General features: G+C 39.1%; 1 protein-coding gene across 1 annotated transcript in view; it reads left to right on the forward strand.

The window, feature by feature from the left end:
• The window catches only part of HMCN1 (hemicentin 1), a gene marked incomplete at both ends in the record, with an annotated part of 192,319 nt that overhangs the window by 8,205 nt on the left and 157,941 nt on the right, over positions 1-26,173 (forward strand). Inside the window, one exon of the mRNA XM_080622289.1 lies at positions 23,748-23,818. Coding sequence (XP_080478415.1) covers positions 23,748-23,818 — 71 coding nt within the window. The remainder of the gene's footprint in view (positions 1-23,747; positions 23,819-26,173) is intronic.

Genomic DNA, 26,173 nt, shown 5'->3' on the forward strand with positions numbered 1-26,173 from the left:
CTTCTCAGAATGGTAGGTTTTCCTTCGTACCACTTACTATCAGTAGATGGCAAAATGTGGACTTCAGAGGATCACATAGCTTGCTGAGAAGGGAAGGGTGATGTGTAGGTTCTGTAATCTCTCCTCCAGGTAAAATTGTGTCTTTAGATCATCTACAGGGAACTGAACCTGTTGAGAAACCACTGGTCACTGTTCCTGGGGACATGGGTATAGAAGTGTAGGCATACATCACAAAATACACATTTGAAGAGCAGCACAAACCCGCACAGTGACAGAATGAAGCTGTGGTTGGTCTTTCAGCTGCTGCTGTTCTGTGCAAAGAGATTTGTTCCTGCCTTCCCATTAGAGGCTGCTGCCCTATTATTTCTGCTACTTTAACTATTTGCTGATTGATCTCAAAGTAAATATCACACAATACTGAACCAGATTAGAAAGCGATTAAGCTGGTGTCAGTTAAATTGAAACAGTGAAGCCTTGTCCCGGATAAAAAATGGCTGTGTAGTATATTTCATCATGTCCTGAATTACCCCAGAAGTGAGTATGGTTTAATCACTCTGAAATGCAGTGTGGAAGGAGGACCTCTGCCAGTCTGACTCTCTGCCTGCCTGGCCAGCTGACGACTGTGCTTTCTTCTTCTTGTAAAATAGGAAATGATACTCTTACCTAAGGTTGCAGTGTCTGATAACCAGAAGCAGTGGGGAGAAGGTAGATACCAATGGTGTAAGAGTCTTCTGACTGCTCCCATCCTCCTTCTTCCCTTTTTCCCCCCACTTTGAATTTATTTCTCAAAAGTTACAATAGTTTTTTTCCACACAGTTGTGTATAGAAGCCAAGTTAGTACTATCCATCTCATTAATTGTTAAACTGTAGGCCATGTTGGCTACAAGTATTGATGGGAGCTCTAAGGTATGGCAAGAAAAGAGAAATTTCTGATGATGTATGCATCTACTGAATTGGTTTAAGTATCCACACATCAAATTTCTAATGATTTATAAAAAGCAGGTGTTTAATGCAAATCCTCAATTGCTTTTAAGCCATGATTAAGGCTGTCTGTGAGATTGATATATTGTCTCTCATCTGGAGAAAACAGTTATTAAATTAACAAGGAGGCATAAATATCGTATAAATCTTTAGCTCACTTTAACTGAGGCAATAGTGCTCATTGTAAGATGAATTGTCAGTGAAATATACAGAGGGAAGTTGACAAGGAGGCTAACAAAAACATATCTGACTTTTGAACTGACAACCTTGTTCTTTTAAATTGCAAATGCTAGAAGATCATGGAAAACAATGCCTTCTGTGATGTGGAGTTAATAGTGAATGCCTTTACTGAAGAGGGGAGTCTGAATTCTTAGAGAAGAAGGAAGAGAAAAACACCCAACAAACATAAGAACGGAAGGCTGCTGAAAGTGAGACTAACCCTTAATCCTTGCTGAGTGCATATTCACATGCCTTTTGAAAGTTCTATACTATGTGAAACAGAGCTGGGGCACATGTTAACTGCAAGGGGTAAACAATATTTGTCCTATATAGGGGTACATGGAGTGATGGGACTCCGTTTGCTGGTACAAATTATGTTTGAACTTGTCTTAACCAACGGTGATCAAAATGAGCTTATATTGGGTTGGTACTTTGCCGTGTGACTGGGACATTCTTTGTCCTGCCATACCAACTTGTTAGGAACCTTGGAGCTACTTTTCTGCTGCATAGACCTGAAGTATGTGTCTTTGTAGTCTTCTGATTGTGCTTTACAAGCTTTTTTTTTTTTTTTTTTTGTGTGTGTGTGTGTATTGAAGGCTGCTTGGAATTTATACTAGAGGGCATTCAATTCAGTCAGTTGAGGATCTGGATAAGCTGGATTAAGGAGTATGGAAAAGGAACACATATTTAATTTAGTTAATAAATTTTGAATGTGGCCTAAAGAATGAAAGGAGGAACCCTTTAGACAGTGAAAGCCCTCAGATGCCAGTTAGTATATGTTTTCCTGTCAATGATTTGATTTTTGGCATATGCTGTCGATGCATACATCAGAGAAAATATTGAGAACATATGTTTTTCAGTTTGCAAATGGCAAAACAATTTCTCTGTTGAAAGAGACTGATGGTGTGACTTGATTGGCCTGCCATGCCTTGATTGATCTGCCATGCCTTGATACATTTTGTTAGAAGAAATAGGATGGATTTAATGAAATGTGTTCTTGGCTGTCTGCTTCATTTTCTTTCCTTACTACTGCCAGTGAGAATGTGTTTTACCCCTTAAATACATTGTTGAATATAGCGAATTTTTTATAACATTTGCCAGTGTTCAGGATTTCCCGTTGTAAGTGTGTTACACTCAGGTCTGATTATGAGATCTTTCAGTTCTGCCTATTGTGAATTCATGCTGTGCAGTTGTTGTTGGGTGAACTCTGGGTCCAAGATTTGCATTTTGTATAAGGATAGTTTGCAATGTTACATTTTTAAGCAGGATCAGAGTGGTTTAGGTCACGCATATGCCCTTGTGGTCTATGGTTAAACTTCTTGTTGCTTTTTTAAGAACATGTGAAACCTATTCTATGGTAACTGTAGATGTGAACTGAGCTTTTCCGTGTTTCTTGCCAGAGGAGAAGCACAATGACCTCATGTTCCTAAAGTACTTAAGTGGGATCATGTCAAGATACATAAACCCATGATACAGAGGACAGGATTAATCCCATCCATCAAGCACTTAACTGAAGAACCTTTGCTGAGAGCCTAGATACCCAAAGGTTCCTTCTATAACTGACAAAAAGAAACTGGCACTTTTGTGTGGCAGTTCATTGCTTGTGAATCTTTAAATACTCTTCGGATGTCTCATTTGGTTTTGCCAGCTGCAGAGGGAACAAAAGTTAGTTCAGCTGAAGACCTGAAAATAGGAGGCATGAAGTCAAGTGAGAGGCTTTCTCACTTTTTCTTGCTCTGGAGCTGACTGTCCAAATAATAGCACCTGAGATTTGATTCAGACTGTTTTTCATCCTGCCACATCAATACTGAGTGCTCAGATGAGACTAGATCACTGGGAGAATAAGTAGTGTTTGCACTGTGATGTCTTCCCTGGTTCTTCAGTCCAGCTGAAGAACTTTCCTTGGCAGGGCATTTTGAGCTAAAACTGAGTGACAACCTGTGAAGTCAGCTCTAGCATGAACTGAGGCACTCCTGCAAGTCTGTTTTGCCAATGGTGTTGGTGGATGCCTAGTGATGTGGCTAATCAGAATGTCTTACACCTCATTTGCCCTTACTGCATGTTGTCAGCAGTTTGAACATTGGGTGTTCAGCAGAGACCATTCTGTGTAAGCCAAGGGAGTAATACTAGTAGCTAAGAGGCTGATAATCATTGTGGGGAGAAGCCACAAATGGGGTCCATGGTGCACACTGTTAACGTGTATTGCAAATGCAAGCAGGCTGTGTGTATTTATAAAGATATGTTAAATTTTTGTTCTGTATCCTATGTACCCTTCCATCTTGATATTCTTTGGTACACCTCTTCACAGAGACAGTGTGTGCAGTTTTCAAGCTCTGCTCAAGTTGTAGCCCTTTTCCTAAAATATACTTTGCCTCAGATTTCAGTCTACAAGACACTAGTGGTAAAATATATGCATATTTAAAATTACATATTCCCAGACACCAGGCCAACAAGCTGCATACATCACATGCAACAAAATATAGTTGAAAGTGTTAAATTTGTTTTTAGTAATGTATCCCTATTAGCAGTCTCATCTGTTCACTCTGGAACAGTGGCTTCCTTACCATATGCTCTTGGTAATACAACAGTTAGTGTGTGATGTTAGATACAATGAATCAAGTATATAAGTGTTCAAAGCCTGGGTATAACATAAAGGGACTCCCAAAATAAACTTGGATGTATGAGCACTGTGCAGAGAGAATTTTAAATTATTCTTTTGAGGTGCCTTCATAAGCCAGCTATTACAAAAGACAGCTGGACCCTTCATGGTGCGGAGCCTGTGTAGAATTGCAATTGAGAGAGTAAATTTTATCTCAGTGTTTTCATGGGAGCTGTAATGCTTCCTTCCTCTGTTTGTTGTTTGTTTTTTGTTTTTTTTTCCCAGCCATAGGACTACAAAATACGAAGACAACTTTAAAAGACAGTTTCACGTAGCCTGATATACAGTAGAGCCAAAATCCCAGTATCAGCTTTAGGACTACAGGATAAATTACAACCAGTAGAGCTTTTTCTGCAATGAGATGTAACTAAAAGCAGAATGGGCCTCCAGGTTTCAAAATGGAAAAACCCTGCTAAAGTGGAGTGAGTGGGGGTGGGTTTGCATAGTTAAGTGAAAATGAAGGAATGTCTTGTGTTACTATAGTCCCAGCTAAATGTAGGGTCTGTTTGCTCAGGATAGCAGCTCTAATCTATGACTATAGGTTACTGCTGGATTCCTGCCATCTTGTTTAAATTACATCCATAGCCTGGGGGAGGTAGGGGGTGTAAGCAGGAAGCCATTGTAATTTTCATGCTTTGGACACCCGTGTATTTTCATGAGCTGAAGCAAAGTGTCTCTGGGGATGCTGAATATCACTGAAACATTTCCTGAGTTCTCTTTAGCTGTACAATGGTATGTCCGAGTCTGTTTTCCAAAGGACAGAGCTTTTTTGTTTTGTTAGTAAGGTCTTAGTTCACTGAATTAATATGCTTTCGCACTTATAATTTATTGAGAAACGGAAGAAGATTAAAGTTGTGCAGGAAAAATGAAGTCTTCTGCCTTAGAACAGCTAGGAATACTGTGGTTTCTTTTATGTCCCCATGTTCCTTTATATTTCTGCTTAATAAAATCCTCAAAAGGTTGTGTCTTTATAGCTACTGTGTCAGACCTAGTTTTTTGGACTGTAAATAAGTGAAATTGGTAGGCAAGCACGTGCTTTTAGGTAAAAGACCAATAGCTGAAGTACCCAGTTAGAAGAAATTGGTTGCTGCCAGTCTTTGGGCAAATCGCTTTGCATTATGGCACTTCTTTTCCATTTGATGTTGCTTAGCTTGTAGAGCACCAACACAATAGTAGTGTGGTTTTAATTAGAGATCTTTATCATCACTGTGCACACACTAACCACTGTCTTTTGCCAGTTTGGGTATAAGAAGTACTGCTAGCTGCCAGCAAGTGGCAAGGGCAAAACCAAACATCACCCCTGGCAGACGGCTGAAGTGACACATGATGTGCAGTGGTTGGTATAACGTTTTATCTGCTTTTCTACAGCATTTGAAGAGCATAGTATGGTGCTTAGGCAGCGGTGCTTGTCCAGGATTGTTCCTTCCTGATTTAACAGCATAATACTTAAAAATCTACATCTTCATGGTTTCTTTTTGTATCTGTGGGTGTGTTAGGGTTGTGTGGTTTTGTTTGTTTTGGTTTTGTTTTGGTCATGTCTTCCCCTTTTAGATTTTACATAAACTAAATCAAAGTACAGAGAATTCATGTGACTTACTCCTGAGTCACAGACCTCTGTGTTGACCACAAACCCTTCAATCACTTACTTGTCCCTGTAATGTTTACTCCTCTTTTTCCTTTCTTTCCTAATCTTTCAAACTCCCACATCTTTTTATCTTTTTCATCTCTGCCTTCAGCCCATCCCTTCCTCAAATTTTCCATTGACACGTTTCTCTCAGAGGTTCAGTGTTCCTTCTTAGTGCTCCCTTTATCTCAAGATATTTTGGCAGTCTGGAGTATCTTTCACATATGCAGACTGTATCCTAGTGATGAAATATGTTGGTGCTAAAGGCAATATATTCTTGCTCTGAAAGAAGTGCTGTGTTAGCTACAAAGAGGTTTATGCAGGAGATGATGGAGAAATCTTTCTCTTGCTGCTTTCAGTGTGTCTGATGGCTGATGCTTGCCTATGCATGAATGAGGGTGGTAGCAAGGACTTGTATTATTCTCACTTTTCATATTGGCCTTGCAAGTAAGTACTTCTCTAGAGTTTGTTCTGGGTATGAACTGGACTGACTGACTCCGACATTTTGTTCTCTGAGACTTTGGCTGAATTTGTGGGCATACATTTTCTTAAATGTGTCTCTGTATTCGAAAAAATTACTGCTCTGCACTGCTATCTGCTTCCCTCTTTGAGGTTATGGCCTTTTCTGATCCCCAGCCATGAGGGCTTCTTCTGAATTCCAGGTTCATTCCAAAATGGTCCAGGTTATAAGCTTGCTAGCTTGATTACGAAGAGTGCATGAGCAACTTTGCTGCCCAGTGGAGGACGTGATAACTTGTGTTAGGGCTGTTCTGGATAGCAGGGCTGGTAGTTTGTTCAACTGGCATAGCTGTAGTGAGAAGGGAATGAATGTCCCTAGTGCTAATGAACTGAATTGAACTGGAAAGATTGAACTACACAGGAGCACTGTTTATGTAAATCTAGATTGTCAGCATTCACAGAGACTATGGGAGAAAAAAATTGTGTGCTTTATGTATCAAGCTTTGTTCTAAATATTGTTACTGTAGCTCATGCCTAGAGTGTGAAAGGTGGAGATCATGTCATTACTGCAAAAACTCAGCCCTTTCCCCATTCTTGAAAGTCTAATTGTAGTGTCTGTTACCTGAAATGAATGATGCTATATGAAGACAAAAATAATGCGCATTGGCTAAATTGCATATTAAGGAATTTGGCAGTTTTATCACTTCAAGTGAATCTTTTAAGCTCCTGGTGGTTTTGCATAGCCACTTATACTGACATGTACCCATATTTTTTCTTTTGGAAGGGAAGCACAGAATGCCAAGCTAGTAGAAGTGTGTGATAGCTTATGGAGATGGAGCTCTAGTTTAGAAAGTGGTATAAGAGGATAATTTTTTTTCTGTAAAGTTCATGTGGGAAGAAACTTCAGATTTCCTGTTGTATGCCTATTTTACAGGGATGAGTCTTTTTCCATCTCACTCCATACCCTTTGCAAAACCATTAAGAAAAGCCCTAAATAAGTGAAGCATATTTTATATTAACAGTTTAATTTGCATTAAGCTTGTGTAGAGGCAGATATGAAATACATAAAACCTTTCAAAGCTTAGAAATTTTTGCTGTAGATAGTTACGTGATAACTCAAGCACATCTCACTTCTTGTTTTGTAACTACCTAGCATTAAACAGTTTCTTAGTTGCAAGGAAATGTCCCATTGTGTAGCTATAAAAGTCATTTTCCCACTTCATTTTTGTCTCATTGAATGGGTTTTGATCTCAGTTAAATGGTGTAAATCCAGCGTAATTCCATTACAGTAAGTGATGTTAGTTTGGACTTACATCAGTATAACTGAGGTCAAAGTCTGGCTATATTAATTTGCTATGTATTACATATGTCCCAAATACCATAGAATCGTAGAATCATAGAATGGTTTGGGTTGGAAAGGACCTTAAGATTATCTAGCTCCAACCTCCCTGCTGTGAGCAGGGACAACTTACACTAGACCAAATCACTCAAGGCCTTGTTCAGCCTGGCCTTGAGCACTGATAGAAACGGAGCATTCACAACTTCCTTGCTCAACCTGTTCCAGTGCCTCACCACCCTCACAGTAAAGAACTTCTTCCTTTTATCTAACTTGAACTTCCGCTGTTCAAGTTTAAACCCAAAGCTATCCTTTCACATCTCCTCTTCAAACCTTACTGGCTTTTCCTACTTCCCCAAATTCCAAGTGTAACAAGGTAGGTGAAATTTACTTGATGAAGAACTGTTTATGCAGGGTCTGTTTTTATTAGTTCAGCTGGTTTTGATTCTTTTCAGCACTGTTTGAAGTTTCATTGTACTCTGGATAGGATCTGAATTCATCATGCTTTTCCTACCTGACTCAATTTTGTCAGAAGTATGGTGTTTTAAATTATAGAGTGCTCTCTCACGTTATCATTAAGATTTGTATGCCTTGGTGATATTTCAAAGCAGTTCTTAAAAGATTAGAAAAGGTTGTGCCCTAAGATATTATTGTTAATCAGCAACATAATATGTTTGAAAGAGCTTAGTAAATGCAAAATGTGACTTTGGAGAATGAGATGAATTAATTTTTCCCTGTTTTTGTTTATATTTCCTGACATGATGCTATCTCCGTAGAAGTGTACTCTGCACTTTATTACAGAGTATTGTAATTCACCATGTGTGAGACACATCTGGAAGTTTGTCTGTTCTGTTAGCTAAGTTTGGATTATTGTTGAAGTTTAGATGTTTGGACAGTTTTATCTGTGTTTATATAGTTTTAGCTGATACTCTGGGGTCTTGGTCTATATAGTTGGACCAGAAATGAACCCATAATTTCTGCATTAAACTCTTTACAGTTGGTCTTCTACTGGTAGAGTGTCTCTGCCTTCACATGATGATAAAAATCCTGGCCAGAATATTCAGCTAGGGACGAAGAATGGATGGGACATGGGAAACACCATGTCCCTCACAGTTTGAAGACCCTGGCCACAAAGAAACTGTCTGTAGTTAAGCAAAGCAGGAGGGACAGTGGCAGATTTAAACCGGTCATTGCTGGCTACCAAAGGTCATTTACCGAGGTGAGTAGCTCCAGAGAGGATGCCTTCAACACCAGTGTGAGGGGAAATACAGTGTCCAGAATAACAGAAAGGGCTTCTATAGGTATGCAGCAAACAAAAGACAGACTATGGATAATGTAGGCCTTCTCCACAAGTTGTAGAGAGAACTGGCTACCATGGATTTGGAGAAGGCTGAGGTTCTCCATGACTTCTTTGCCTCAGTCTTCACTTGCAGATGCTCTGATCACACCACGCAAGTCTTGAAAGGCAGATGCAGGGACTGTGAGAATGAAGACCTTAGGCCCACTGCAGGAGAGGATCACGTTCAAGATCATCTTAAGAACCCAAATGTGCACAAGTCCAATGAGATCTGATGAAATCCATCCACAGGTCCTGAAGGAGCTGGTTTGAATGAAGTTGCTAAGCTACTGTCCATCCTATTTGAGACATCATGCAGTCAGGTGAAGTTCCCAAGAAGTGGAAAAAGGGAAATATAATCTTCGTTTTCAAGAAGGGAAAAATGGATGACCCGGGGAATTACAGACCAGTCAGTCTCACCTCTGTGTCTGGCAAAACCTTGGAGCAGATTCTCCTGGAAGGCATGCTAAGGCACATGAAAAGCAACAAGGTGCTTGATGACAGCCAGCATGGCTTCACTAAGGGGAAATCCTGCCTGACCAATTTGGTGGCCTTCTATGATGGGGCTACAGAACTGACGGATAGGGGCAAAGCAGTTGATGTCATCTACCTGGACTTGAGCAAAACGTTCAACACTGTCCTGTACAACATCCTTGTCTATAAACTGGAGAGACATCAACTTGATAGATGGAACACTCAGTGGATAAAGCATTGGCTGGATGGCTGCATGCCATCTTTTTGTTTTGTTTTTTGTTGGTGTTTTTTTTTTAGCACTATTGGAATGTTGTCAAGCTCTCATAGCATATAATATTGACTGAATTTAAAAGGTAAACTTTCACTTTGCTCTGAAGAGCTGAGGAGTGCTCACTAATATGCCAGTAGTTATGAACTACTTGAGTTAGTTGCTACACTAACATTTAGGACAACTGCTACTGTTTAGTAAAACTCTTAGGTCTTAATGATATTGGAAGATTACACACTTTGTGTCAGTCCAAAAAAAGAATGAGAGATGAGAAGCCCATGGAGAAAATATAAAATAAAGAAGCACTGAAACCATGTCCCTAGGCATTTCATTCTTTGATAGCACAAATAGAGTGGGGAAATTTTGATAACACTGAAAACGGCATCAATTGAGAGCAAACTTCAGCTGATGCAATCAGGCTGTAAGCAGCTGTATTTCTACTCAACAGCAATAGTGAATGACATATTTCAGGTTGCATTAAAACTACACTGTTGGTGTTCACCATGGCATCCTTAGCTAACGTACTTGGCTGCCAGCTGCAGCAACTAAGAAATTAGCACCTACGTTTCACTTGTGCTGACTTGCAAGGGGAGTGGTTACCACTTAAAATATTTTCATGGTGGTTTCTTGTTTGTTTGAGTTTTTCTCTCCCGAGGTCTGGGTTGTGCCTGGACCTACATTAACAGTACAAGTCAGGCTGCAGCACTGATTTTTGGGAGCTCGGTGGCTTCAAGGCCACAGATCCAAATTCTCCAAAGAAGAAAGCTTTGTGCTTTGTGTGGTACAAACAGGCTAAACAATTTAGCAAAAACAATCATGGTAAATGATTCCATTTTCTAAATTTAATACTTCTTTCAAATTTGGTAATTATGTAGTGATTCATCTATTTAATTTCCATGTGAGAATTCCATGTTTTTCCAGCAGTCACCTGAGTACATTCCAGGTAGTTTTTGGCTCAGCCATGTACAAGGTGAAATTGGGAAATATATGGGAGAAAGGCAAAGAAGTTTAAGCTAATTTCTGTCTAACATAAATAGTGGCATTAATTTGGGCAATTTTAAAAATATAGCAAATAGAAAACAATGTTTCTGCATAATATATTCCTGTTCAATCAATTTAAGTTATCCTCATGAAAAATGAAAAATACTGTTTTGTTTAGGATGAAAAAGTTAGTGTTCTCATATTTATTTATTTTTTTTCTTTAACTTTTCCCTCCCTCCTCACATCTGCTTTCTCTATTAGTTTGGAGCATGCTTGCATATTTTTACCAGTAACGCTCAGTGGAATTTAATAATCTACAGACAATATTTAATGTTACTCTTTACTTCCACAGCTTTCTGAAACTACTGAACACTCAAACCTGCATCAAGAGCAGAAATATTCTCATGACTTCTCTTTCTTCTTCCAAAGCCATGGAACAGCTTTTCTAAAGCCATAAACCTCCTGTTCTGTTCAGATGTCCCACTGCACATTTGGATATATAATGTCATGGTCCCCGCAGTCAGTGCCGGGGCAATGAGCCTTTTTCAAAGGGGTAATAGAAATCTGCACAGAACATGGTTTGGCTCCTGCCAATGCTGCTAATCATAGCCAATTGCACTGAACTGTGGTGTGTTGATAGGTGTGGTGTGGGTAAATCTGGATGGATTAGTAGCTACTCAATTAAGCTCTCATGAATCTTGCTGTAATGAGCTGCCTAGAATTACTGCTTGAGTAGAAAAGTTGGCAAAATGCGAAATACAAAATGTATTTGTGATCTGCCAGTAAGGAAGAAACAAATGCCACTTCTGGGACTCAGATGGCATCTCGGTTCTAATGCAGGCCAAGTGGCAGGGCCCTGTACCCTACATGTTATTTTTGAGCCATGCTCTATGGTCTTAAAGTTAGTTTCTTATTAAACACTTCTAGTGGCTTAACTCTGAGTTTATCCGAAGCCAAACCTACAGGCCTTCTTGAGCTGGTAGCTGCTTACCCAGTGAGGGAAGACATTGCACCATAGTACTGCTAGTGGTTAGCAAAGGCTATTCCTATACCTGCTCAGAGGGTGGAAAGGAGTAACAGCCAAAGCTGACAATCCGTTTATTTTTTTGCTGTGGAGTCCAAAGCATTGATAGTCTATTCAGCTTTAAGCTATACAATTTATGAAAACCTCGTGTTTATCTTTTCTGTGGAGACACCTGTAATATCCTTCAGCTTAGTAGGGCAGCATCATCTACTTCAAAAACTTCTCATACTCCATAGATTTTTAGGTAGTCTGAAAGATGATGAATAAAGTGTCTGATGACCTTTTAGGGTGCTGACTCCTGAATGGAGCTAGCTCATACTGAGATAGTGGCATGCTCCGCCACTGCATGGCTGAGTTCTTAATGACGAAATCCTGGAGCTGCTGTTCTACAGCTGAAGAAACAAGCTGAAATTGGTGCTGTCTGAACGAGTGCATGACTCTTTTCCACCTTTGGTTTTCTTCTGGTCTTAGTTGATTTTTAAAATAATTTTTTTTATTATGTTTTGCTTGCTGAGATCTCAATGTTAGACAATGAATTATTGTCAGTAGAAATGATGGACAGACATAAATTGGGGAATTGTTTATGTACCATGGAGCTTACATCAGGTCAGTGAATTTGCAGATTATCTTTCCAAAGTTAACAGTAAACATGTCTGGCTTGCAAACAAATCCTCAGCAGTGCAGTCAGAATCAGACACTTCTGTGCAACAGGAATTGTTTAACAAATATCCTCAGATTAATTGTGTGACTCTGGGGGGGGGGGGGGGGGGCAAGTTCTAGCTTTTGATTCTTCCACCAGATTAAAAGGATGAAGTAAGTGCAGTGCTACAGAGGGGAGAAAAATATTTTGTTACTCCCATGTGGTTGTTAAATGGCTCCCAGCTGCTAAAGTCATGGGAACTGCAATATGCCAGTTGGGAGAGTTGACTGTGTGGCTGGTCCTCCCCTGTGCAGCCTGCACTGCTGTCACAGAGCCATTTGTGCATTGCTGTTCCAGGTCGAGAAATGGGGAGAACCGGAAGCTACACTGGCAGATGTTTTCTCAGGTTTGGACTACAGACAGCAACAACATGCATGGGACCCTTGTCACCACCAAGCTGTGTGGAGAAACTCCACAGCCCAGCCATGTGACTCCTTACTCTTTACCCTGAGGTTGTGGTGGCCATTCAGGTTCCTTAGGCTTGATTCCCTGTAGTTCTGCAGTAAGTTTATCCCTTACAGAATGATACATGTTGCTTAAAAATGCTTGGTGCCTTTTAGAAAATTACACAATGTCGTGGTTTAAGCCCAGGCCGTAAATCAGAACCACGCAGTCTACTTCCCCCCGCGCCTTTCTTCCCTCCGCTCCTGGAGGGACAGGGAGGAGAATCGAAAGAATGCAACTTCCATGGGTTGAGATAAGAACAGTTTAATAACTAAGGTATAACACAAACCACTACTGCTACCACCAATAATAATAATGATAAAGGAAATAACAAGGAAAAGAGTACAACCACTCACCGACCGGTACCTCACCCCCACCCTGCAGTGATCTAGCCCTTCCAGGAACTCTCAGTTCTACATCCTGGGCATGACGTGCTATGGTATGGAATACCTCTTTGGCTAGTTTGGGTCAGGTGTCCTATCCCTGCTTCCTCCCAGCTTCTCCTCCCCCCTGGCAGAGCATGAGACTCACAAAGTCCTTGGTCAGTCTAAACATCGGTGTTATCAGCCCTGTTCCCAGGCTGAAAGTCAAAAACACAGTGCTGCAACAGCTACTAAGAAGAAGAAAAAATGACTGCTACTGCTGAACCCAGGACACACAATTACAAATGGTGCAGGCAGAAGTTAAAGAATGGGGGAGAGCTGCTTCCAGCTGATCTGCCAGTTACCAAAGTAAACAGTGCTTTAATGAAGATTTTGAGAGTTTTGTTTGGCCATGAAAAACTTGCAGTGTCTTTCTCTGTAAGTTGTCATTTAAATCCAAACCACGTTATTTTCAAAAATAGAAGTAAAATGTTTCAGTATTCTCTTCTGCCCAGATTGGCTCTGTCAGATACCCAGTCTTGTGGTCATGTTTTCTGCAGCTTTTTTCCATTGCTTTCTTGTGCAATAGACTTCTACTACAGCCCAGGTTGAAAGAGACCTTGAAAAATCATCTGACCCACCTATGAAACAGAGCCTCACCAGGAGTAAGAAATGTGTCTGTTAAGTAGAAAATGAATTATTTAAAAATCTTCACTGTTAAAATTAACAATGGTATTTTTAAAAGGACCAAAAAGTTCACTTTAATCTGGTACACCAGTAACTGACCTTCTGCTAACATCTCTAAATAAGTGCTTTAACTTAAAGTAACTGATGCTTCTTTATTCATAATGGTATTTGAGGCACCACTGAACCATTGCTAAAGCCCTGGGGGTACTATTCAAAACTGGGTATTGTCAGAGTGAATAATCAGTGTACACAAACAGTGTTATTTTTGTTATGCTTGGAAATATCCATCCTCAAAGGATGGCAACTGGATACATTGTAAAGCATTTTTTAATATTAAAATGAATATGTTCATGCATGTGTGTGTATATATATATACATACACGCATGCACATACACAAGACGTCATCTTGTAGATGTTTGCTTTTATTCTCCTAGAATCTTCTTAAAGATTGTTTTCTTTTTCCTCTGTACCTTTATGTGAGACATGTGGCTTGGTATGAAAACTGGAGAAAACTTTAGTTGTGTTTTAATCACGCAAGTGTAGGTAGGTCTGTGGTTAGTATCACCTCTTCTCTTTGTTTAGGGCTAATTGACTAATTATGTGGTTTGATAATTTGCAGAGCAGAATTTATTTAAGTATCTTTTAAAGGATTGTGCCTGGCATCTGGAGGGATTTTAGATCAGCCTTTTTTCTTTTGTTTCTCTTATCCTCTATGAAGGGGAGAAGAAAAAACCCAAACCATGAAACTTACTGTGCTGTGTAAGAGCTTTGTATCTAACAGTTGTGCTGTTCTGTTTTGTCCCATGTCCTGTAACTCCTTCTTGTCAAAGAAACCCCCAGACCCATATAAGTTTGATACACCATATTCCACCCCTGCTTCTCTGATTTATATATATCTTCTCTCTCTCTCTCTCTCTTTTTTTTTTTTTTTTTTTTTTTTTTTTTTTTTTTTTTTGTCTGGTGCTACATGAAGGCATTACCACAGCATAAGCCTGTTAAAGAACAACATTGTATCAGTATGGTAACTTTCACTGGAAAGTCCTTGTTTTCATGGTCTCTTGATGGTTTTAAGCACCAACAGATTAGTGCTGTGACCTCCATAAAGTTTAGTAGAAGAATGGCTTCATGAAAGCACTGACTCCCAGTTTATTAACAATTAGGTAGTAATTACACATTAAGTACTGCTCCTGACTTGGGTTATTGCTATTTTGTAGGAAATGTGACTGTGGAGTATTTCTCATCATGACAGTACTGGGTTGTCCTTCTCTTGGGATGCTCAAGTTGTTGTTGGTAACTTTATTTGCTGAAGTGGTGTGTTTTTATGTAGATGTGGGTGCTGAGTGTGTTAGTAATTCTATACCCTTCATGAAAGCAATGTGGCTGCAGTTTCAGCAGGAAAGAGCCAGTTTCTTTTTCAGTTTTGATTATGTCTCATGATCAAAAAGCTGACTTGGCTATAGTAAGGTAGCCTTCTCCAAGGATCTTCCAAGTCTCTTTGAAGGAAGCAATCTGTGAATATAATCTTCAAAGCAGCAGAAGTTTTTAATTAGATTTCATAATTGGATTTATCTGTTCTGAAAAATAAAAGAAGCTGTGACTTTTTGCCGATCAGCCTGTGGACCCCTCCTAGGGTGACATACATCTGGGGACATGGTGGGAACCAGATTATAGTGAAGAAAGAGACGGAGCGTTATGGGCAAGCTTGCGGTAGCCTGCAGTGCCAAGAGGCTCCCGATGGTGGAGCTCGGATATTCCCAGCCGGCAGCCCAGCATCCAGCGGTGTGGGCAGCAGCTCAAAATGAATCTTTGCTAGATGTTGCAGTAAATAAGTTAATTTTGTAATGCAATGCCAACCATAATTTTTAATTAAAATTTGAGTTTTAAATAGTATTTCACTTGAATCCAGCTTGTTAAGGCTATTAATCACAAAACAGCACTGTAAAATTTGTAGTTACATTCATTCCTGCCCTTTTCTTTAGTGCAAGCTCTTTATCCAGTGCTGTTACAAGTGTTGAAGGAGTATTGCCAAAATACACAGATCAAGAGATGAGACAGAAATAGACCTGGACTGAACTGGAATTCAGTCTGGAGAAAGAATTTAAAGAGCATTATGAACTGAATTGTGCTCAGTTCAGATTGTTGTTAACAAGGGGAAATAAACAAAACCAGAAAGTAATCTGATGACCTTTTCAGATGTTCAGCGGGAGCTGAAAGCTCAGGCCAGCTTCAGTAACTGGTTGCTGCTCCTATGCTGTACAGTAAGGAAGCTGTGGTTGCAGTCCTTATCAGCTGTTTATTCTTTACTGTAGACTGAGGGAAGCACATTAGTCAAGCTTGCATGCTGTATAGTGTCAGCAGATGTTGTCTGTTGTTCCCCCTTCCCTTGTGTCTCCTGGTGCTTTGTCATCTTTGAAAAGAAGCAACATTAACTTCTGTACTATTTGCAGTACTGGACAGGCAAGCATAATAGAAGAGATGCATGAGAGTATGAGCAACAGTTCTGTATGCACTTAGCTCACTGGGACAGCTCAAGGCTTGAATGTAAGGGACCACCTAGTTGTATGACACTCATAATCTCCATGGCCTTTCCAGTCCTTTGGCCTCTTAAGGACTCTTAGCTGAGATGCCAGCTGTGGCTGTGTGTTTTGTGATTTGGGCAGTCATCCACTAAAAGCTAGCTGGAGGCAGATGAAGTCATTTCAGAAATGAGGGCTGCTGGCCCCCTGATGAGAACGGGCCTCCGGGGTTGTTCACATAACCAGGGGAAGGGAGGAGGAAGGTAGGTCTCCTGCAGATGCCAGGATTACAGAATCTGTATGCTTCCTTGCCACCAGAAGTGTGTGTGTGTGTGGAATAAAATTTGCTGTTTGTAATCTGTTTACACTTGGGACCTTACGTAGCCACTGGCATGACTCCGTGTGGTTAAATTTTAGAGTAGAGTTTTCTGTTGTCTTTGCCTCTTATTTGTATACCAGCTATAGGCAAAATCTTCTGGCCTGCAAGTGGAAGCAGAGAGGGGGTGTTCAAGTTGATTGTTTCCTTGGAACAATAATCAACCCATAGATCTATTTAATTCAAGCTTTCTTCTTATTATTATTCCTAGGAAGATGGTGGTTCCATGGAGTGTGTGATGTAGTACTATTTGTGCAAGGGTTTTGCAAAGCTCTAAGGCTGTTTTGTGCATCACCCATTCAAGATAGAATTTGTAGGGAACAAATTTTTTTAATGGTTGCTGGGTAGAAGGGGTTACTCTGCACATTCTGCTGGTTTATTACTGTAGCCTTTTAGAAGCTGGAATTAGCAGTGCGCTGGTGGTTACTGTGCTGGGCAAATCTGCATCTGATTTTTGTATTTTGTTACAGCATTTTGTTATAATTTTTAGACAACTGCACTTCAGATCCATAAGCTAAACTTAGCACTCATTGTAGACAAAAGATGGTAATGGATTTTATCTGCTGTAGGTCTCCAAGCTAGCTTTGCTTTTCCAAGAAATGTAAACATATATAGTGCCTTTTTTTTTTTTTAACCCTTGTTATCACCCCTTATTATTATTTTTTTCTTTAAAGACACAGGCTCATGAATCTTATAACAATGGGAAACAACGGTACAAACGCGGTATTTACGGAAGCACGTTTTTAATAAAACTTCTGTCAAATCTTTGGTCTCTGAGTTTCATTCGGGCTTTGATCACTGCTCTGAGGTGATGGGTGAAGAATTTGCAGAAGCATGCTGAACATTGCATCCATGAGAATGGAACTTCAGTAGTGCTCTCTTAATGCTAGGTTAGGCAGCTTAGCAGCGCTTTGCAGTTTGTGGTGTGGACTATCTTTCTGGTTTTTATTTGAAAAGCAAACTACAGAAAAACTGTAGACAGTCAGACTCCTTCCAGTGCATTGATCTCTTAAGCTGATTTCTGCATATTAAAGTGAATTGTTTAAGTCATGAAGCTGAAAAAATTATTTAAAGGGGAACAAAAAAGTGGTTACACTAAGGAAACATGAGCTTGCTGGGGCTGTTTGGCTTTTTTTTCTATCTGATTAAGAATTTGATGAAAGTTGCTCACTGCAGTCCTTGGGCTCTTAAAAAAATTAATTATTCCCAGGTTAGAGTTTGAAAACTAAAAGCAACAGGGTTGTGAGGGAATACAATTTAGGAAAAAACTTTAAATAGCTTATTACATGTTCTAGTGCTAAGCACTCTTCCACTGGGAGGGTCTTTCTAGTGGCGTGTGTGTTAGCCTTGGTTGACTTATGATTGTAGGCAGCATCTCCAATGCTGCTTGTTCTTCTAGAAAAAATTAGCAAGGAGTTTATCCTCTCAGCTCTCATTATGTTTAGTGTAAGTTGAGGGTGTTCTTTACTTCAGAGCAGAAGACGTTATGTTTTGTTTGATTTTCTTAGAGGGTGGTTAGTAATACCTGTCTAGCTTATATTTTCAGAATCAGTGCTTGGTTTTGGTAATCTACTATGGAAATGTGCTATCACTTAGAAATGAAAAAGCATTTTAGTTGCTTTAATGTTTAAAACAACAGTAAAATATATTCTGAATGTATGCGTATGACAGCTGTCTGAGGAATAAAAATGTTTGCTGTAAATTCACATGGGAATTTAAAGTATTTTTCATTTAGTTGCACCTGTGAGTGATACTCTGGTGTTAAAAAGGATGAGAGAGCACTGTGAAACATTTTTGATGGCTGCTCATGAGTGATCTGTAGTGGGGTGAATTCCTGGTGTGTAGGACTCAACTTGCTATTAGAAAATTAAAGGTTTCTGTTTATGTGCCCTTAGGACAGAAAGCTGGCTGGAGGCTGTTTAAGAGTAACAGTGTCATTATACTTATTTTCTTAATTCTTCACAGGTAGATACTCCTAAAAGTCTTCAGAAGACTTATAAGTAAAGGTTTACAATGTGTTGGAGACTTATAAGTAAAGGTTTACAATGTGTTGGATACAGCGAAGGAAGCTTGAGAATTGAGCATTAAATCAAATCAAGCTCAATGCTCAGCACTGCTAATAAACAGCTCTTATGGAATAGTTGCTCACAAACTTTTTTGGCAGCAGTCTTGTCTTAAGCGTTTCAGCTGTCCCAGCTGATCGTTCTAAATCCTTTATCATATCTTCACTTCATGGTGATAGAAGTACTTGAGAATACTTGAGGAAACAAGACTGGAAGGCAGATCTGATATAAATAAAATATGGACAGGCAGGGGTGTGTATGTATATATGAAACCCATGTTAGCCTTCTGATCTCAAAAACTATCAAAACTGCTGTAGCTGGGAAGCAATACTCAGATGGAAAGGGAAGATGGGAACTGCTTAAACTGGCTCTAGTCCTGAAATGAATGTAGGTAATCATGCCCGGGGTGTGATTTTTAAATTTTTTTTTTTGATTTTTTTTCCTCACTCTCAGACATCCATCTCAAAAGGCAAGTCCTGATGTATGTTAGAAATGTATGCTAGGGTGCCTCCACTGGGTTACCTGAATCAAACAATTCAGTGTTCTGAGTGGATGAGAGGTGGGCAAATGGCTTTTGTATTCCTTTGTTAGACCTCCTAAACCATCCAGCTCTCCAGGACAGATAGTTGGTGCAGACATCTTACATGGTCAGGATTAAGGGAGTGCCAAATTTGTTATTACTGTAAGTATTAATTATGTGTGGTTGTATGTAATTGGGTAATTTGTGGTTTTATAAATGTGCTTGCTGTTCAGCCTGTATATAAACATGTAGCCATGTGACATGTGGCAGAAAGTCATGGAGAAATGTCACGGCCTTTCAGAATGGAGAGTTTCTCACGTTACTAGGGAGTTTTCTCCTTATTTACAAAGGAGATCTTTTTTAACAGATTTTCCCCAGAAAACAATTATCAAGGTTCTTAATCTCTATCAAATGGACTGGTACTCAGCTTTGTTGTCATAATTGTTTAATTACTTATGTGCAAAGTACATATGCTCAAATACCATAGTGGTTATGTTGAATGCTGTGATTTCAGTTTAGGAAGTCAGGGCTTTGTTCAGTAAAGTGCAGCCATTCTTTTAAACTATGTTCCCTTTCTTATGTTATCAGTTTTGTGTGTATGCAAATCGTCCTGAAAGAACAGACATTTATGTTATATTTTTGAGACAAGAGAGTTTAGTTGCTGCCTAACAAAGACAAGCTGTCTTACTGTGTCAGCACTAAGTTTTTTTAGCTTTTTCAGTCTAGAGGACTAGGGACAGCTTTGGACTAGTGAGCAATTGAGAGACCTCCATAAAGAACTAGTCCTGAATATTCCTATATCGGTGCCTGAGAAGGGATTAATATTTCACCATCAGAACAGACATATTCTATTAGAGTATTTCATGTGCCAGCCTTTTTGCCTAAAGAACTTCTGCATTCCTGGGCATGTTTGCAGGATCTAGTTTCTGAGTAAATATTCTGTCTTTAGAATGATACATTTGTAGCGATACATGTGATACATTTGTAGCAATACATGTGATACATTTGTAGCAATACATGTGATACATTTGTAGTGATACATTTTTAAGGATACATTTGTAGAGATACATTTGTAGCGACACACTTGATACATTTGTAGCGACACACTTGATACATTCATAGATACATTTGTAACATGCTCATTTGAGGAATGTTGGTTGTGTGATTGCGCACTTGATTTCTACATGCAGTTATTGATGCTGGTCAAATTTGGATGTGGATAAATATTCAATTAGACCTATGAGTTTACTGGCTATGTGTGTGCCATTAAAGATGCACAAAAGAACAAAGTTATGCTATTCCTGCTTTTCTTAGACACCATAAGCTATTTTGAGTACCACCAGCACATCAGTCTTCTTTTTGCAATTTCTACTATTTTCTGTTAACTTGGCTGGATGCTCTTTTGATGTCTTAGTGTAGTTTAATATCACAAAGCTTTTCAGCATTGTTTAGATGAAAGCTCCTACACAAGGTGAACTTTTACACAAGGTGAACTTTTACAGTGTGGTACTGTAAAACTGTTAAACCCTTTAGAGTTCCTTCAGAACTTTTCAGGTTGGACAGGGCTTTGAGAAACTTGAGCTAGTGGATGGTGTCCCTGCAAGTGGCAGGGGGGCTGGAACTAGATGATCTTTAAGGTCCCCTTGAACCCAAACCATTCTGTGAAATTCTGCCTGATCTTATGCTTCCTGGTTAGCATCATGAAAGTGCTAAGAACAATTCTCCATCATGGTCTTCATAATTCTTTAACAGTGCTGTAGTTTAGCATTACACAGACATTAGTGTTTCAACTACACTGAATCTCAGATCTGTCTCTCTTCTTCAGAACCAAGACCATATTGATGACTGAAGCTTGATTTATACTTCAGTTTTTTAGGTTCTTACTGTATCAGTAGTTTAACCTTCTATAATAGCTTTCTGTGGTCATTTGTGAGATCTTGCCATTCTTTCTTGAAGTCCTTTTTAGAAATAGTTCCTCTTATCACTTTAATCTATTTTTGAATGCTTTGAAGGCCTGTGTTTACCTGAATTGATGAAATGGTCTTGCTTGGGGTGCACTTTAAGGCAGCAGAAAGAGTATATAAGGAAACGAACTTGGTGAATGCTATTACTGCTTTTTTGGCAAGGGGATCATATAAGCTGGAGGCCCAGCAACATGTAAAAGGTAGTAGATGCTCGCATTTTTGGTACAAGTTGGTGAGCATTCAGATGGTGTGAATCAGGTAGGTCATCATTTGGACTTTGAACAGTGGCCTTGTGAGCTACATGGGAAAAGTACTGAATAACCTTCATACAGCTGAGAGAAGATCAGATTATGTAGACAGGGAAGTGATGTTAGCCCAGAGTTGGATGGTTATTGCCATTGCAGACACCTGTATCAGTAGCCAATTAGCTTAGTGCTGACAAACTGACTGTACCTGTGGTAAGTTTACATGAAGTACTAGCATCATTGCTTACAACTGGAAGTATTCCTTATGTCCCTCAAATAAGAGCTCATTGTAGAGTGACATGGTTGCTGTCCTACACAGGGAGTGTTATTGTTATTCATGTTGCTGCTGTTTGTTCCTTACAGATTGTTATTGCCGAAGCTGTGAATGACTGTTCACTCCTTCTGGGGCTTTGCTCAACCTCAGCGGAAGTTGATGAACTCTGACCTTCTGCAGAACTCGCTGGAGAGATCTGCCCTCTTTATGACCCTTGTGAAGTTCTCAGTTCTGTCCTGACAACAGAGAACTCCCTATTTGAGGCTGAGTAGGCCATATTCCCTCTCTAATCTTTAATCTAGGTGCCATTTAAAATAAATGGCTCTTATGTGAGTTTACACCAGAGGGCGGCCAGAGCTTTGGTGTGATCCTGCTGGCAAGGGCTTGGGTTTGGCATCCATGTGTGCTACCTGCGGAGAAACAAGGCAAAATTCTCATCCAATCTAAACTGGATGTGCTGTTTGAGCCTCCCTGAAGTGATGTTGCTTTTCAGACCTTTATTTTATAGTGGAAGAAAGCCTTTCCAAGGGATTTACTGCTCTAGAATTGAAAAATGTAATCCCTCAACTGACAGGGAATAATGGAGCTAGTGGCTTCACTGTATGTATAAACCCCATTCTGTTAATGCTTTAGAACAGTGGTTGGGAAGGGATAGATTTGAAGCAAAACAATTTGGAGATAGCTTTATTACAGGCATTTATTTCAAAGAATACTTAAAGGAGGATAGTATCGGATGAAGTGGTAGGAGCAGGGGCATGGCATGATGAAGTATGTGGAGGAATGGCAAATCCCTTATAATAGTTCTTTCAATGACAGTGTAACACTTCAGTAAATAACATTCACAGATAAATTACTTGAAACCATACCCTACCCTGGCCTGCTTTCCTTAAAACCTTCACCCTTCCTTAAAACCTTCACCCTTCCTTAAAACCTTCACCCTTCCTTAAAACCTTCAACAGTTTAATATTCTTAAAACAGTTTAATATTCTAAGAAAGATTTTGTGTGATATCTTGGGTGACTCTCAAATAAATTAGAACATACACTTAGCAAAAGGCACTCAAAAATAGTGGCCCCCAAGCAAATGCATGTGAGATTATAGTAGACTTCAGGGCTGGCTGTTACTCAAATACTAGTGAAATAAAAATGTGGACTGTTCAAAAAAGAAAAATGTCTAGATTATATGGAATATAATTACATATTACTTTTAGAGAGCTTGGAAAGCATTGTATGGTCGCCTAAGGCAGCAATTCCATGTAAGCTGCAGCTGTATTAAATTGGTATCACTGCAGTTTTATGACAGCATAATTGTACCCCATTTTATGTGTTGGTACTCAGCTGATCTCTGAGTGGTTTGGAGGCACTAAGCCGGCAAAAATCTATTCACTTTTTTCTTTTTGTATCTATTTATTTATTTATTTTTGGCTTAGTACCCTAATCCAGCTTGCTGAGTGAGATGAATGCCATTACTGGCACAAGGACAGGGCAGGAATGCCTGCCCAGGACAGGGAAAGAATGAAGTGTGTGAGTGCCAAGACAGATTAACGTTAACTGTCAGGAAATCACAGCCATAGGAAAACAGCTGGTTAGAATTGCGTTTGATACCAATTAGGAAGGCAATTGTTGAAGGGGCAGAGGGAGGGCTTGTGGTACAACTAGTGTGACTGGGAAATGCTCAAATATGTGCTGCCGTTACACACCCTGGTCCACAGCCCAGTCAATTTCAGTTTAATGTCCTGGTGTTTCTCAATATGCAAACACATGGCAAACACCACAAATAAAGTTGATTTTGCTTCAGCTTTCTGGAAAGTGCTGCTAGATATGCTGAGGTTGGGCACTGGGCTCGCACCAGGCTTTTCCAGTTAAAGCGTATGTTTTCTGGAAAAATATATGATTTTTTGGTTTGGGGATTTTTGTTCCCTTCTGCTTACTAAGAGCAGTTAAATGATTGGTCAAAATCAAATGCAAAAGAAACACAACACAATGCTTTATTGCTTTATGTGCCTGTAGATGTTTAAGACATCTAGAAACTGGTAATACTGGAATGACGTTATGGTTACTAGATTTGGAATTACAGACTCTAGTGCTGGGTCTATCATTCTCAATTACTTCTTTCTGTTAAATGCTTTTTTGACTACCAGATTTTTATGAATCTGAAACAGCTCTTTACTTGAAGTTGACTTTGTGTTTTTCACATAATTTTTCTTTCCTTTTTTTTTTTTTTTCCCCATCCTAGAAATTGGCCCAGTGACAATAACCACAGATCCCAAGAAATTTCAATTTGAACTTAGGGAACTTTATGTTCAGGTGAGTAACCTCTTTGCTCTCCACATGTTTCTAGCAAAGGCCCTGTTTCCTTCCTCTAGTCTTTTATTTTATATTGATGTTCTTGCTATGTTTTTTCAGGACATAGACCATTTATATCCGTCATTTTACCTGCACAAACTGTCATTTTCCTGTTCTCTGATCGCCTTAATTTATCGTTATGATCAATATCTTTGTCTTAGTTTACATCATTGTATGGGGACTCAGTTCAATAACTCAAGAAAGAATAGTTAGATAATGCTAATATTTATTTTGCATTTTAGTTAGTCCTGCCACTTGTTCAAACACTTATGAACTGTTTTACTGTGTTCTGGAACTCGTTTCCCATGAAAACCCTTCATTAGCTGTAATTAACTAATTTATGTACAAAATGACTGTAAGACTCAGCAAGTATTACTTTAGTACTGCCTTGACTGCCATGCATTACTTAGCACTTACTGATTCAAAGGTATCGAGTTGACTTGGAAATTCTTGTCTTATTCAAACCCTGTGAATTTTTTCCATAGCTGTGCTCAGGAGACAAGTGGCAGTTTTTGTACTAGCACACCGGCCTGTCTCACTTGTTGGATTTTCTCTATGTGAGAATGAACCACAAATGACACCTGGACCACGTGATGGAAAGAAGGGGATGCATTGCAGTGGCATTACGCTTAATGAAAGGAAACATGATCCTATTGTCTTTTCATCAAGCAAAGTGCTCCTGACCTGTGGAGAACCTTGCTAGAGTCAGAGCTAGGCAGGCTCTCCCTTTGAAACTGGCACATGGTGTAAACCCTGTAGTAAAAGATTGCTTGAGAGCTAATAGTGCTAGTTTGTGAAGAACACATGGCTCAAAATTTGGTATAAAGATTGAAATTCAGAGAAAACAATAGTCAATTTTCAAGGAGGCAGAAAATGCCAGCTGTTGTGCTTTTCTCTTTCACAGAGAAATTTAAATTTTAAAAATCCTTCCAGTCTTCATTTTTTGTTTTTCTAAATAGCCATACTGCAAAATAATTGCAGCTATTTGTAAAAGGTATATGATTTAGATGGAGCTTTCATTTACAAGCAAGTTGTTTAGAAGTTAATGAATTTAAGGTTTTTTTTTCTCTAATCCTGATTGATGGCATATTTTGTAATTACTTTCAACATGTGCTCGTTCAGCTAAATTAAGATATTCACTGTCTTGCATTTGTTCATTATATTGGTGAAGGGCCAAAATATAAATCTAAAAAATAGTTAGAGCAGGACCGATGGGTCATCTTCCAGAAGTTCTCCCAGAAAATGTGAACACTTTGTACATGCTTGTTGTTAGTATTTTTCCTAGAAAGCCAGTTAAAAGATACAGGGATTAATATTGTGGAGGTAAAGGAAATTTTAAGGTAAATTCACTTTGAAAAAGTGCGTAGAGTAAATATTAATGAACACATATGTAAGAGTTCTTGAAATAAAACATATTAGATCAAAATATGCTTTCAAAGAACATGGCAAAACTTGTCCTCCATGGATGTCATGATAAGTCCAGCTCTTGTTTTCCAACAAAGTCCATCTGGTTGCAGAACAACTGGCAGGGTCTGTACATGACATTAGAAGTAGGCTTTTGGCTGGCATTTGACATGAGGTAAAAATTAGTCTGTATGCATCTCACTGAAGAATCTAGGCTCTGCTTCTTCTGCATTCAAAGTAGCGAAGAAAGTATTCCTTTGACACCTCATAAGTTGATCCTATATTGCCTAGGTTTCATCTGTAACTAACCTTGAATCATTCTTATGGACAGCATGACAATAACTCGTACTTGGGTAGCAGTGGCTTGTTAGTGGCCTTTTTTTTTTTTTTTCCTTTTATTAAATACAGTTTTTACAATGGACACCTATTTGCATAAGCAATATACTTAAATCTTGTCTCCATAAAAATCTTTTAAAATATATTCACATAGTTTGGGTGTTACATGATCCTATAATACAGATGCCAATACTCTTGCATCAACAGTTATGGAAAGGCCTTATTTGAGTATATCTTGGTATAAAAATGACAATGAAAGTAGTATTCTGTAAGAGTTGTTGATAACACTTTCTGAATTGGATACTAAGCTTATCTTTTTGTAACTGGATGCAATGCCATTTAAGTGGACACTTATATGGATATTTAAATTTAGACATAAGAGATGTGAATAGTACAGATGAGCTCAGCTAACAACCTAAATTTTTGCGTGCCTGTCCAAACTGAATGGAGAATGAGACTTGCTGAGCTTTACTCACCTCTGTCTTGCCAGAAAACTTCACAAGGTAATTGTAACCATATTTAACTGCAATTTAGAGAGAAGGACAGGAAACATCTAAAAGAAATTTTTATTCTTTT

Source organism: Psittacula echo (genome assembly GCF_963264785.1).
Source record: "Psittacula echo genome assembly, chromosome: 7".
NCBI classification, from domain to species: Eukaryota; Metazoa; Chordata; class Aves; order Psittaciformes; family Psittacidae; genus Psittacula; species Psittacula echo.